The 15,248-nt window shown below is 35.8% G+C and overlaps 1 protein-coding gene across 1 annotated transcript; it reads left to right on the top strand.

Moving 5' to 3' along the window:
* The first annotated feature begins 805 nt into the window (after window positions 1-805).
* Window positions 806-11,934, top strand: LOC134803410 (uncharacterized). Its single transcript, XM_063776230.1, has 4 exons — window positions 806-956; window positions 6,867-6,900; window positions 7,842-7,980; window positions 10,738-11,934. The coding sequence occupies exons 1-4, from the start codon at window positions 902-904 to the stop codon at window positions 10,819-10,821; spliced, it is 312 nt and encodes a 103-aa protein (XP_063632300.1). The 5' UTR covers window positions 806-901; the 3' UTR covers window positions 10,822-11,934.
* The last annotated feature ends 3,314 nt before the right edge of the window (window positions 11,935-15,248 follow it).

Here is a 15,248-nt window from a genome sequence, read left to right as displayed (position 1 = left end):
CATGTAATGTTTTCATCTACCCTCAACTGCCTTAAGGAGCCATTTGAGGGTAGATTTTGTTTACTTTTATTTAAATACCTAAATATACAGAGTATAGCTCGTGCTTACGCTCAGTGAGAGTGAGAGAAGAACATGCACTTACTGGGCCTTAAGTGGGCCTTAAGGACACTTTAGGGTTTGGGTCGGGGCTTGACGATCTTCTAGCCTAGTCGGTACAGGTACTAAGTGACCCTGCTTACGAGGCAGGTTTGAATCCTATTAAGGGCATTTATTTGAGTGTTACAGATAAATTCTAATCGAGAGGTACCTAATCAATCATTTTGTGTCTTTTTCAAATATTTGTTCTCCTGAGTTATGGATGTTTTGTACGTATATAAGTATTTATATGTCACTATACGTGTATTATATATATCATATACCTACCTATTTATAGTCCCCACAACATCTCCATCTTCCTTGTGTTATCCCGGCATTTAGTTAGGGGCTCATGGGAGCCTGGGGTCCGCTTAGCAACTAATCCCGAGAATTGGCGTAGGCACTAGTTTTTACAAATGTGCCATCTGACGTTCCAAACCAGAGGGTAAACTAAACCTTAATGGGATACCTCACTATGTTTTCCTTCACCGAAAAGCGACTGGTAAAAATCAAATACTGTGGGACTAGGTCTATCTGTGTAAAATTGTCCTTATACTATTTATTTTTGGTGATAAGGCCGCCACTTCATAGTTGTATCTATAAGTACTTAACTAATGTAAGTTACACAGATAACAGCATCATTAGTGAACAAGTAATTTTATAGAAAACATGACATTATACCCGCATACAAAGATGATTGCAAAATTTAATGTTTTTGTGTTATAAAAGAATGAAAATGTAGAATTTTGCCGTCAGTTTAGTCAAAATGTGCTCCCGAGGGTTGCTTGGTGTTTTTTATATTTTTGTTTTTGTACAAACTGGTGAGTTAAATATATTATTTCGGTAAGATCATCAAATAAAGGATGACTCACGCTAGACCGGACTGGGCCCGGGCCGAGGCGTCCTACTCGTCATTTTCAATGACGGCTGATCGGTGATCACGTGGTGCTTTCCATAGAAAACGAAGCGCCGCCCCCGGCCCGGTCTATCTTTAACATGATTCTGTACCATCACATAATTATTCAAAGCTTGAATTTTTTTTCTAACCCTGTAGGTACCGATATTATTTTTTTAATGTTAAGCAGTAGGTATATTTTATAATTTCGATGTTTCTAAGTTTTAAACAAAGGCATTTAGAAAATAATAAAATATTGATTTTAAAGTTTTTTTTTTAAGTATGCGGAATTAGATTACGCTTGGACATTAATTTAATTTTTCAGTACAAATCAAATTCCAAACAAGGTTTTTAAAATTGTATAGTACATATGGTGCTACTTTACCGCACTAGTGTGATAATTAGGACATTACGTAACTATGTTGAAAACTTAAAGGGCCATATGTACTGTAAAACGTTGTACGATACATGTGCGAATACGTAATTCGCAACTCGTGTCGATTTAGAACACTCCCTTCGGTCGTGTTTTAATTTATCGCCACAAGGTCCTGTTTTGCGCACTTGTATCGTAATGTAATAGAGTTAGACCAAGAGAAGTCTGCAACGATTTTGATAGCACACTCAGTGCAAGTGTTATTTATACGTCAAAATTCTATAGAACTTTGACGTTTAAAGTTACACTTGCACTGAGTGTGCTATCAAAATCGTTGCAGACTTTTCTTGGTCTATAAAATTACTCACGCTAGACCGGACCGGGACTGGGCCGGAGCTTCCGTCGCTTCGCTTTCTATGGAAAGCACCACGTGATCACCGATCAGCCGTCATTGAAAACGACATGTCGGACTTCTCGGCCCGGGCACGACCCGGTCCAGCGTGAGTCATCCTTTGCTCTATCGATTTAATTTAAAACCATAACTCACTTGTTACTTAATTAAATTTAATAGAAAATGGCCGCGACGAAGGACAATCTAGATTATGTACAGTCAGCAGCAGAAGTTGCTAAGCGGGCGAGGTGTTCAAAATTACCTTGGCACGCCCTAATTCTCTTAACAATAAAGTCGCGTCAAGATCATTTTGAACACCTCGCCCGCTTAGCAACTTCTGCTGCTGACTGCACTTACTTCGTTGACCAAAGATGCTTCACAGCCAGATGGGGTAGACACTAGACACTGACAATTTCCACTAGAAAATGTAAGTTTTAGTCCAGTCCCATTTAGTCCAGGAACAGCATGGTTTCGTCAATAAAAAATGCACTGAATCAAATTTGTGCGAATTCATAGACAGAGTCCTTTGTGGCATGGACGAGGGTTATCAGGTGGACGTCGTATACACCGATTATTCCAAAGCGTTTGACAAGATATCCCATTTTCTACTATTACAAAAACTAGAGTCCGTTGGAGTGCATGGAAATCTCTTGCGCTGGGTTACATCTTATCTTCGCGATCGTAGTCAGGCAGTGGCAGTCAAAGGCTTTTGTTCCAGTTTTATCCCTGTATCTTCTGGCGTCCCCCGAGGTTCGCATTTGGGACCCTTGTTCTTCAATATTTTTATAAACGACGTTACTTCAGTTTTTAAATCGTCTACCTGCTTACTTTATGCAGATGATAAAAAAATATTGAAAGTAGTTAAAAATAAAGATGACTGTCTTGCATTACAGGCTGATTTAACACGATTGTATAATTATTGTCAAAAAAATTACCTACATTTAAACACAAAAAAATGTAATATTATAACTTTTACAAGAAAACGACAGGTTATAGAATTCAATTACCATTTAAATAATGAAATAATACGTAGAGTCTCTAATGTTAAGGATTTAGGCATACATTTAGACAGCAAATTATTATTCAGCAACCATATAGAGAACATAACAAATCGGGCATACAGGCTACTCGGCTTTGTTTTAAGAACCACTAAAGAGTTCAAAGAGGCTGATACTTTACGGATGTTGTTTAACTCTTTAGTCAGGCCAGTTCTCGAATACGGATCCACCGTTTGGAATCCTAGCTATAAATGTTACATCAACTGCATTGAGGCAATCCAGAAAAAACTAAGTAAACATTTAAAATATAAAGCCTACAAATCTAATCAACCGCCAAACGTCGGAAATTTGGTTTCGCTCGAAGGTCGGCGCACATTAAAGGATCAAACTTTTTTATATAAAATTTTGACAAATCATATTGACTCCCCTTATTTAATAAATAAAATTAATTTTAGAACTCCTCGTTTGAACACACGACATCACAAACTCTTTCACATCCCCTTTACGCGAAAAAAATACAAAGCGAATTCCTTCATTGATAAAGCGTGCAAGTGTAATAATAATCTTTTCTCACACATTGATATGTTTAACATTCCGTTAGTTAAGTTTAAGCATGAGGTTCTTAGTACTTTGAATACTTAAATGTTTAGAATATTTTAACTTTTAACTGATTTTTTTTTTCTCATTATTCTCCTTTATTTTTAAATTCATTAACAATGCCGACAAATGTTTGTTTGCTCTGTGGATATTCTAGTTGTTATTCCGTTGTTTATTTTTTGTATACGTGTTAGTAGTTAGTGGCAACTTCACTGGTTCATGTATTGAATAATATTAATATCTGTAAGTATTATTGTACCGTTTGTGCCCAAATAAACATTAAAACATTAAGGGTGTATTATTCTTATAATCTAGAGTGCTCGGGAACTCGAGGGATTATAAGAACGTATGTGGCTTTCCACACAGAAGGGTCCTTATGCTTCAAGCAGTGGGGAGACACTCCTGACTTCGGACAAACTCGGCTCCGTTCGGCTCAGCATTGCTCCGAGCAATTATTAGGGTTGAGACTTGACGTCCCTTTGCGTGAACGACCACAGATAAGATAATTACTTGAATTTTGACAACCCTAAATAGTCGAAAGGGATACTGCCATAAGTTAAAAATGATGATTCGACCCTGCATCGCCGTCAAACTTCGGTTTTGTAGGAAGTGTCCTTTCTGTACGGTAGTACTATTACTCTTATTCTGTGCTTCAAGTGCAATAAGAACGTTTACATCTGAAATTCCTATAGAAATTCTGATATAAACGTCCTTATTGCAGATGGAACGTAAGGACCCTTCTCTATTGGAAAGCTACATATTCTTGGAGCCATAATAAGCAATAGTTATTTGTGCAACAAGAGAGCAAAGTTCGATATTTCTTAGAGTGTTTATTTTGAGTCCCGTGCAAGCGAAAGATACTATACCTAATTTACAATCTTGAGCGTAGCAAGGTCAGGCGTGGCTCACTCCGCGATTTCGTCGCTTTGCAACAGGTAGCTAAAAGTACATCCGTTCCACACCAATTTTGGTGGCTAGCCATAAGCCGTGCGTGGCGCTGTCGCCACCTAGCGGCCATATCTGTCCTGATTGTAACAGACGCGTTTTGTTAGAGAGTGAGAGTGAGTCTTCTATACCTAGTACTATTATTTGTTCTGTGGCAAGGTAATGTAATAAATTTAATATTTTACGTGTTTAAACTCAAATGTCTTTACAATAAATTGCGAATTTCACATTTCTGGATTAGTTTCGAGTTATTGAACGTGTTTAAATCGAACAAACTTTATAAAATATTTTAAACAATACCATTCAGTTTCCTTAAAATGTACTTCTTAGCCATACCCTGAAGATAACGGAGTTTAAAAAAAAAACGTGTATTTATAACACAAACCACAGGTGTCTTGCGCTAATTCATTACCCTGCCTTAAAGTTGACATGGACATATTTAGAGAAATGCAAAAAAAAAGAATAATTACTCGATAACTGACTCCTTGACTGTATATCTCAGTATATCTCGAAAATCATCGAAAACAGTGCGAGTTTAGAGTAGGACCAAGAAAACTCTGCAGCGGATTTGATAGCCCACGCAGTGCAAGTGTTATTTTATACGTCATAATTCCATAGAAGTTTGACGTTTAAAATAACACTTGCACTGCGTGGGCTATCAAAATCGCTGCAGACTTTTTTCGGTCTAACTCTAACAGTGCGAGTTTAATATCTGGATGACCCAAAAAGGCCGTAAGGTCAAGTCTAAAGACAACACCTGTCAAGGGTCACCCCCCTCCCCACATTGCCACCCCTACTTCCTTTGATTGAAACTGCCAATTTCCGGTACTTGTCATCTCGAATAGCTACTTACTTTAGTTTTGGGACGCCATGACTGAACGTGTTACCAAAGAGAATAGAGTGTATAGAGAGTTACTGTCATGGTAAATTATGTAGCCACAGTACATTTACTGCCGTCTTTCGACAGAAGATTAAAACTGTTAGAACGCCAATTGACTTTGATTCTTATCCTTTCACTGATACATGTTAACTTGTTAATTATTAATATTAACGCCATCTACTCGAGAGTAGGCTGAAGGTTATGGCGCCATCGCTCGAAAATATTTCACTATACAATTGGCATAGTGTCGAGTAGATGGCGTTAATATTAATATTTAACAAGTTTACACATATCAGTGAAAGAATAAGGATCAAAGTTAAATGGCATTCTAACAGTAAAGTTTTAATCTTCTGTCGAAAGATGGCATTAAATTCACTATGGCTCTTCGAGCAACACGGAAGGGAGGCGGCATTCGCACTATTTCCCCTCTGCCGAGGTACAAGATTAGCGCGTCAATCTAATCTAGCGCGGGTAATAAAACTAGTTGCACTTGGATTTTTCACTAGACCGAGTCCAGACGCGCGCGTGAACACTGCTGCACAAAAATGCCTGTTTGCTCGGTTTTTTGTTATAAAAAGAGGTCGGGGACATCAAATTTACAAAAAGAAAGTGTTACATTTCACATGTAATATTTTTTTTTACATATCATACGTTTAATTACATTCAAACACAATTATTATATTTTAGTCTCATGTAATTGTTGGATTTATCGATTTTGCTCGCTCAGTACAAATTGCGGATCGGTCGAGCGACAAATCCGACTTCTCATCTCTCAGAATACAATAACATACTTCAACGAAAATGTGTTAGTGTGCGTGTTGTGACACTTGTCACTCGTCCGTACACAAAAAGAGATCGAGGTTTGCAAGATTTGTCTTTGACGTGTGTCATTTTCTATGTATTTGTGTCGTCATTACAGATTGGATTTTGTATGTAAGTGTGTGAGAAGTGCGACTGTGTGCACCTTTCCCCCCGCGAAAAATGGCAGAAAGATTTGTACGGTGAGATATCGCTTGGGCCCCTCCCTTCCGATGTGTCGGAAGCCGGTGTTGCTCGAAGCTATGGCTACATAATTTACTTTGACAATCCGCCTCTATTTCAAATCCTCTTTGCTGTCACGATTAAATGATTGAGATTATTATTATAATAAAAGATTATGTAGAAAATCAAATAGATTAAAATTAAACATGTATCTATCAATCCAAATCTCTATTTTGAATATGTATGTACAGTAAACTGCCTGATTCAAACTTTAAGATACGTCAATTTATAGAATGTACAAACGATATGGATTAGATGTGTCAGTGTAAAAAGTGACGTTTATGTTTGAAGAAACGTCACTGGCTTATCTAATCCATTTCGTTTCTAGATCTATTAACTGACGTATCTTAAAGTTCGAATCGGGCCGAAAATCATTGTCTCTTTCCCTGAGTTGATGGAGCCCCACTACGCTTGTCCTGTGTATTTCTGGACAGTTTCCCTTCGGGCATCTGCAGCCGCCTAAGAACCTTGTATGTTGACTACTGTCAAAACATTACACAGGAACTTTACGATCGGCCTAAGTTTACGATCGGCCGCCGACATATGTATACTTGTATTTTAATTTGTATGTAAATATGTGTAATCTGAAGTGATTAATTATCTGTTTTCAGTCGTGCCTGACGCAGGATTCTCGAGACAAAAAAGGTAAGCAGCCTGTTTATTATCATCATGACAATACAGTATTTTTTGACGAAAAAATATTTAATTTTAGAGAAAATATGAGGATATTCATTCTGTTTCAGACAACTCTTTCATGACGTTATAGATAAGATATTTGTATCGCGACTAAGAAACAAGAAACAAAAGACTATCTCACTGAATGCCACCTGAATGATTGGTAGTATAGTAGTAGTAGTAAACACTTTATTGCACAAAACAAGTACATAACACAGAGAGAATACAGTAAATGTGTACAAAGGCGAACTTATCCCGTGATTGGTCACTTCTTGTCGTTCTAAAGATGACTATTAAATAAGCGATAAGTGATAAAGCGAAGTAACTATCACAGGCGGCTTGATATCTGGCGCCATAGGTTTAGAGTTCGACCAAGACAAATCTGCAACGATTTTGATAGCACACGCAGTGCAAGTGTTATCCGTGTTCTCCATTGTCCGCTATTTGTACATCGTTGTATGTATTTTGTGCAATAAAGTTTAAATAAATAAATAAGTTATTTCATAGAAGTTTGACGTTTAAAATAACACTTGCACTGCGTGTGCTACCAAAATCGTCGCAGACTTATCTTGGTCTAACTCTAAACCTATGGCGCCAGATATCAAGCCGCCTGTGATAGTTACTTCGCTTTATCACTTATCGCTTATTTAATAGTCATCTTTAGAACGACAAGAAGTGACCAATCACGGGATAAGTTCGCCTTTGTACACATTTACTGTATTCTCTCTGTGTTATGTACTTGTTTTGTGCAATAAAGTGTTTACTACTACTACTATACTACCAATCATTCAGGTGGCATTCAGTGAGATAGTCTTTTGTTTCTTGTTTCTTAGTCGCGATACAAATATCTTATCTATAACGTCATGAAAGAGTTGTCTGAAACAGAATGAATATCCTCATATTTTCTCCAGATGTATAGTGATCCAGAAACAGTCAGGAACGCACGGAGACAGCGCAGAGGGAGACGGAGACGACGACTACCGTCGTCCGCAGCCGAAGGCACCCATGACTGACCGGTTGAGGAAACAGGACAAAATATACGAGGCTGAAGTAAGTACAATGTATATTGAGAAACAGGAACGCATGGAGATAACGCAGAGGGAGACGGAGACGACGACTACCGCCGTCCGCAGTAAGACGCCCATGACTGACCGGTTGAGGAAACAGGACAAAATATATGTCAAAATATTATTAACCATTATTTTCTTCGTTTTTAATGGTTATAAAAGTTAGGAACTTTTTAGAAAGAATGGAATTTGTTTTTTGCTTCCAACTCTTATAATCATCAATAAATTAAAAATTCAGGATCATAGAGTTAGACCAGGAAAAGTCTGCAGCGCTTTTGATAGCCCACGCAGTGCAAGTGTTATTTTAAACGTCAAACTACTATGAAATTATGACGTATTCGTAAATAACACTTAGTCTTGTATTGCGTGTGCTGTCAAAATCACTGCAGGCTTTTCTTGGTCTTACTTTAGCAATGGTTATTTGTGTAAAAAATGTTTTCTGTCAATATCCAGTGAGATATATGGGGACTACGTTTGTATGAGAGGCGGTCATCCCTATTCTCTTTAAGGGTGCTTAATGAGTTGACCTACTTAAGGGACAGTGGTTGGAAACAAGTATTTTGGACCCCAATGTTGCGTAAGGGTCTTGTTATTGCCACGCGTAATAATTAAAAATAAGAGGATATACATTAGGGTGGAGCGAAATCCAAAATTCTTGAATGTAGCAATGGAACCCCTCTAAAAGGTTGTCTAATTTTTTATTATTTAAGGGAAAAATAATTAAAAAAATATTGGTATATACTTTTAGCCCTCTACTATTCGATTATATATAGCATAATATATGTATATTTTTAATAAATTTAATTTATTCTTATTTTTTTTATAACAAATTTTATTCATAAAATAACATATTTTTCTTACAGATATACTCGATTCCTATACTTATTTTTGTTTATAACGTATATTTTTATGACACGGTAAAACCACGTATTCAGGGGTTTTATGGAAAATGCCCTTTAACCGGGATATTGTGTACAAATTGGAGTTTGCAACCCATAACAGAATCGTGAAAACTATTTTGAACATGATAAGATAATAGAAAGAATACTAATATGAGTATATATATGCCTAACATACAGTGAACATGACCCAAAAAGGGCGTAAGCGACGCCGAAGGGCGAAATTTGACGCTTATTTAAACATATAACCCTTTTTTTGCAGTAAAGTGATACTTTTCGTAATCAATAACATCGTTACTTTGACACAAGACTGTCTAGAAAAAATAACTCATATAATTTTTTTACACTGTAGCATTTTCCTTGTTTTGCATTAAATTGCTGTTTAATATGAAAAATTGAAATTATATTATTTCATAAATATTGAAAAATGCACTAAAATTTTGGTAATAACTTATTATATACTTATTAAGTATTATATAATTTCAATAAAATGTACACATATTAGTGAAATAGTATATTTTAATAATTGATGAAAATTTACCTTTATTAATTTCTTTAGCGGCTGAGTAGAGGGCTAAAAGTAGTGCTGATTTTGAAAATTGATATAATTACTATAATCTACATGACAAACTGCAACTTTCGGTACCGGTTCCACATCGATAATCAAATTTTTATTTTTTTCCATACAACGACGCTCCACCCTAATATACATACCATAGGGTGTTTTGTAAAGCGTGTGCCAAACTAGTAGTTGAATCTATAGATGGTCAAGCAAATCTTGTCAGTAGAAAAATACGCGAAATTCAAATTTTCTATGAGACGATATCCCTTCGCGCCTACATTTTTCAAATTTGCCGCCTTTTTCTACTGACAAGATCTGCTTGACCAACTATAAATGCAAATGTTTTGGCCTTTTTTTAGTACAATCGTAAATATACCAAAATTTACGTATCTTTTTATTGAAAAACGCTATAAAATAATAGTTACTATTTATTACTTAAATATGAAACCAAAAGAACATAAGTAATCGTAAATCAATCTAGTCCTGACTCACTCGCTCTCCTACACCTTTCACACACACCCACCCACACACACACACATAATATACACACCCTAAAAGCATACACCTTATCACCCTCTCTCACACATCATTTTAATTAGGTTTAGTTACTGTTACCCGTTCTTTTGTAAGCCCCAAGATACAGGCTCAGCCTAGTTTGGGGCTTACCGGATACCTTTGTGCATGCGTATTTTATTATTATAAATAAAAAATATTCTTATTCTTATTCTATTCTTATTCTTAAATGCTATACAGGGTATTTTAGTCACCTGCAATAATTTACGGATTCGGGGTTGATTGAAAAGTAAAAGTTGCTCAGTATGACCTATATATTCACCCCGCAAATTATTGCAGGTTAATAAAAAAACACCCCGTATTCATAATCATAATCATAAATCTTTATTTGCAATAGATATAGTATTTTACAGATCTTAGGCTAATATATACAGGTCCATATATCTAGACTTAAATAAGTCATGCAAATCTTACTTTTTTACTCGCTAAAATAACCTAAATGTTAAGTACTTACATTATTAAAATATTCAGTGGTACTATAAAAACATTTGTTAACCAGCCAAGTAAATAATTTGGTATTGTTACTTATTTGATGTGATTGATCAAAAGTGCTTACCTTTTTTCTAAGTATAGGACATTCGATAATTCTACCATTGGTTTTTTTTCTTTCAAATAGTTAACAACAAAATAAATTAATACAAAATCAATACAAATTTCTATAATTAATTATGATCGTCAAATATGATAAATATTTTTTTTATTACAGGAGATATCACCCGAGTTCCAGAGGTTAAGAAAACGCTTCGACAGGCTCAAATTGAAGAAACCAAACAAGTTTTCAATATTTTAAAATAATTTAAAGTATAATAATATAAAAAAAAATTAAAAAACTCCTACGCATTCCTCTTCAAACTATAATATATTTCAAACTCGAAGGGTAGCATGATACCTGTCATTTCAATAAAATTTTGCGAGATTTGGCGTTTTTAGGTGATAAATTATAATAATTATGGAGATGACAGGTGAGGTTGAAAAATATTATGGGCGCGATTCGGGAAATGAATTAGAGATTCACTAGATATGAAATAGTAAAGATATGTGACGTTCCACAGCAAAAGGTACCTTATGGCGGCTGGTGCTTACGTCGCATAGCGCTGCAATAATATTGAAGGGGCGTAAGCGCCAGCCGCCATAAGGTACCTTTTGCCGTGGAACGTCACATATCTTTACTATAGATGGTCAAGCAAATCTTGTCAGTATAAAAAGGCGGGAAATTAAAATTTTCTATGAGACGATATCCCTTCGCGCCTACATTTTTCAAATTTGCCGCCTTTTTCTACTGACAAGATCTGCTTGACCAGCTATAGTGAATCTCTAATTCATTTCCCGAATCGCGCCGTGTAGCGTTATCCCGGCCTAGCGCCAGGGTCCGGTTCCTACTCAATCTCCTACACTTCGCCCGGTCTTCGGCATCCCCGGGTGTGAGATTGTTCTCTTCCGTGTCCGCTATCACGACGTCCAGCCAGCGCTTCTTATATCTAAGGATGAATACTTTATGGAATCGTCATATTTCGTGTCCCCGAGCTACCTATAAAAAAATGTTCTTACCACATTTGACCTTACCAATTATAAAATGTAACTACCTAAATATGGGTCATTATATATTCCAAAGATATTATATAGAATGACGTAAATACTATTAGCGCGCAGATTGCGGGCATCTTTCTCCATCTAATTGCGCTTTCAATTGGAGTAAAAGAGAAAAATGCCCGTAATTAGCGAACTTCGCTGTTCACGGTAGGAGGCCCTTTAAAAAGTTTAATAGTCTGTATCTTTAGGTAGGTATTTAAATAAAAGTAAACAATTTGTAAATTTTCGGGTAGTTATAACATTTATTGGTTAACCAACCAAATACAAAATCGCCTTGATCTGTCACTGAACGACCTGACTTTAACCTACATTATTTAATCATGTAATGTTTTCATCTACCCTCAACTGGCTTAAGGAGCCATTTGAGGGTAGATTTTGTTTACTTTTATTTAAATACCTAAAGATACAGAGTATAATTCTGATACTATTTGCAAGTAAATAATGTAAAATAAAACAGTTAAGGTAAATAAAATACATAAGCATATTAACACGTCGTTTTATTACAAAATCTCACAATTATACACTTACACTTAGCAAACAACGAATAATAAATAAATTTGTATCAAATTTACACTCAATTTTGAACAGAACAATTTTTTTTTTAAATATTTGTAATAAAAACGTATACTTCCATTTGACACTAATTAACGTTAAGTTTGGCATAGTTTTTGGCAACATTTTTACTTTACGACTTATAAAACAAATATAACAGTTAGAAAAGTATACATCATAAGAATAATATATTTAAGTTTTTAATTTTTTTTACACAAATGTAAATGTGCAGATTGAGTGACTAATACTGACAAAAAATATTATCATAAGATTACGTATATTAATTATAAATTATCTAGCTCCTCTTTTAAAGAGTAAGTAAAAACATGAAAAGTAAAAACACTATATTAGTGTTTAAATACTTTTTATAATACTTTTGCACGTACGAAACAAATTTCAAACCGAAACTTGTTTTTCATAAATACAGATGTACAGTCGCCATCAGATATATCGGAGCGGCCAAGGTGTTCACAATATCTGAACACGCGCTCTAACGCCCTGACAATAGAGGCGTGTTCCGATATTTGTGAGCACCTTGGCCGCTCCGATATATCTGATGGCGACTGTACTGCATAATTGTTTTCCATCGTATTTTCACGGAAACGTACGAACGTGTCTTGCTATTTCAGTCAGTCTCGGTACTAAAAGTACTGTGACTGAAGTAGCATGACAAATATGAAAGTTTCCGAGGAAATACGATGGAAAACAATGCACTACATCGGTATTGCATTTAAAGTGCGAAATTTTTAACAAACTTCAACGCTCCTTATAAGTATAATACAATCACACTTTTACGAAATTACAATAATACATTATATTAGTCCCGTTATATTTTGGCACCTGATTCATATTTCATTCTTGTTCTCATCGCAAAAATTAATTGTTCTCTTTTTATCTCTTATTTTTCAAAGTAATTACATAAATATTCGAAGAATTTCGATGAGTTTACATAAATGTTATATAAAACATGATAAATACTTATATATTAAAATCTAGCGTTTTTAACACATAAAAAACACACGGGAAGTTCTGCTTATAATGAATATTTTGAAGAGTGGCGTCGCCATTTTCCCGGTTGTCGTTAAAGTCGATTTTTAGTTTACTTAATCTTATTGACATCATTTACTGCCTTATTGCCTGGCAATGATGAGCTAATCAGTTTGTTGTAAATTTTCTTGAAAACGACTAAGACTGCCGTATTTGAACTTCAAGATATTCACAAGAGACGACACGTACTAGATCCATTCTAGATACGTTATAGTTTAGATATCAACTAGTTCTCTTTTGCAGCGCAATTCGGGCAACCAATGTCATTTTTACGTTACATAGAGTAAGATATCTATTAGATGTGAATTGGATCTCTAAGTCATATCCTGTGGAAATCGTTCAAGAGTATCTCCAGAATCGCGCAAATGTCAAATTTGACAGGTTAGATTTTAAACATATCGTTATCGTATCTTGGTGATGTCTAAAATATATCTAATAGATGTCTATTTCAAAATCCGAATCGGGCCCAGAGCTGTTTCCCACTGACGTCCAGTTTTTCGCGAGTACGGTTTTTTGCAGGATCCAGTTTTCTGTAGTATGCATGCAGGATACCGCAAACAGCATCCTCGTGTGAAAGTTACTATATTAGCACCTCTCTTCTTCCTTGCGTTATCCCGGCATTTTGCCACGGCTCATGGGAGCCTGGGGTCCGCTTGACAACTAATCCCATGATTTGACGTAGGCACTAGTTTTTACGAAAGCGACTGCCATCTGACCTTCCAACCCAGAGGGAAAACTAGGCCTTATTGGGATTCCGGTTTCCTCACGATGTTTTCGTTCACCGAAAAGCAACTGGTAAATATCAAATGATATTTCGTACATACGTTCCGAAAAACTCATTGGTACGAGCCGGGGTTTGAACCCGCGACCTCCGGATTGAAAGTCCAATCCATACCAGGCCAATTTGTACTATATTAGCACCTATACTACTAAAACGGGATCCTGCAAAAAACCGTACCCGCAAAAAACTGGACGTCACATAAACATTATGGTATAGGTATTAGAGCTGTTTCTCACGGACGCGTCCGTGAGAAAGAGCTCTAATACCTATACCATAATGTTTATGTTTCTTTTATTTCTTACGTAAGTAACTAATATACCGAGGTATGTAGGTAGGTCCCTAGTCCAAATTATTTCTTGATATTATTCACTGTAGTTCTAGTTATGGGTTAGAACAAAAAACTAGTAAAAGAAATTTCTACCAAACTAGTCTGGGTGTCTGGCGACCTGCGAGCTGGCGCATTTTTTGCACAAAAACTCAGCCTCACTGTGCAGAGGGGGAACGCGGCCAGCGTCCTGGGAACAATGTCTCAGGCTAATTTAGGGCTAGATTTATAATTTATTTATTGTGTTATTTAATCTTTGTTTTAATTATTCAATAAAGCTTAACCAAACGTTCTAGTTTCACTCCATCTTATAATAAAATTGAGATCCATTCTCCTAGTGTAAATATGATTCGATAGGGTGACGTGACGTACGGGTTTGCGTTAAGTGTCATTTTGTATGGGATTTCGAATTTTCAAAACGTCCCGCTTGGCGCGCTGTTCAAAATCAAATACAAAATGAGACATAACGCACGGAGGGGTTCTGTGTCAAATATCCATTATAAGCAAACTGATTATACACCACTTAAATACTCTAAATACCATATACTTACAGTATACATCAAACACGTACATACAAAACATAGATATTTACATAAGAACACATTTTGTTTGTATATTTCAGTTACTTAACTAATAAGTTAATCAAAACTCGACTACAGATGTAGCGTATAATTATTTTCCATCGTATTTTCTCGGCAACATTCGTATTTGTCATGCTACTTCAGTCAACCTCAGTACTTTTTGTACCGAGATAGACTGAAATATCAAGACACGTTCGTACGTTTCCGTGAGAATACGATGGAAAATAATTATGCACTACATCTGTACTCACTAAAGAAGAGTGTTTTCTAGGTACCTTTATGTACCAGATTTTTTCTATTGTATTATTATTTATAAGCAGACATCGGATATTTAATCAAAA

Source organism: Cydia splendana, chromosome 26 (assembly GCF_910591565.1).
Source record: "Cydia splendana chromosome 26, ilCydSple1.2, whole genome shotgun sequence".
Classification (NCBI taxonomy): Eukaryota; Metazoa; Arthropoda; class Insecta; order Lepidoptera; family Tortricidae; genus Cydia; species Cydia splendana.
Note: the sequence above shows the minus strand (reverse complement) of the source record. Positions and strands in the feature narration are given on the sequence as shown.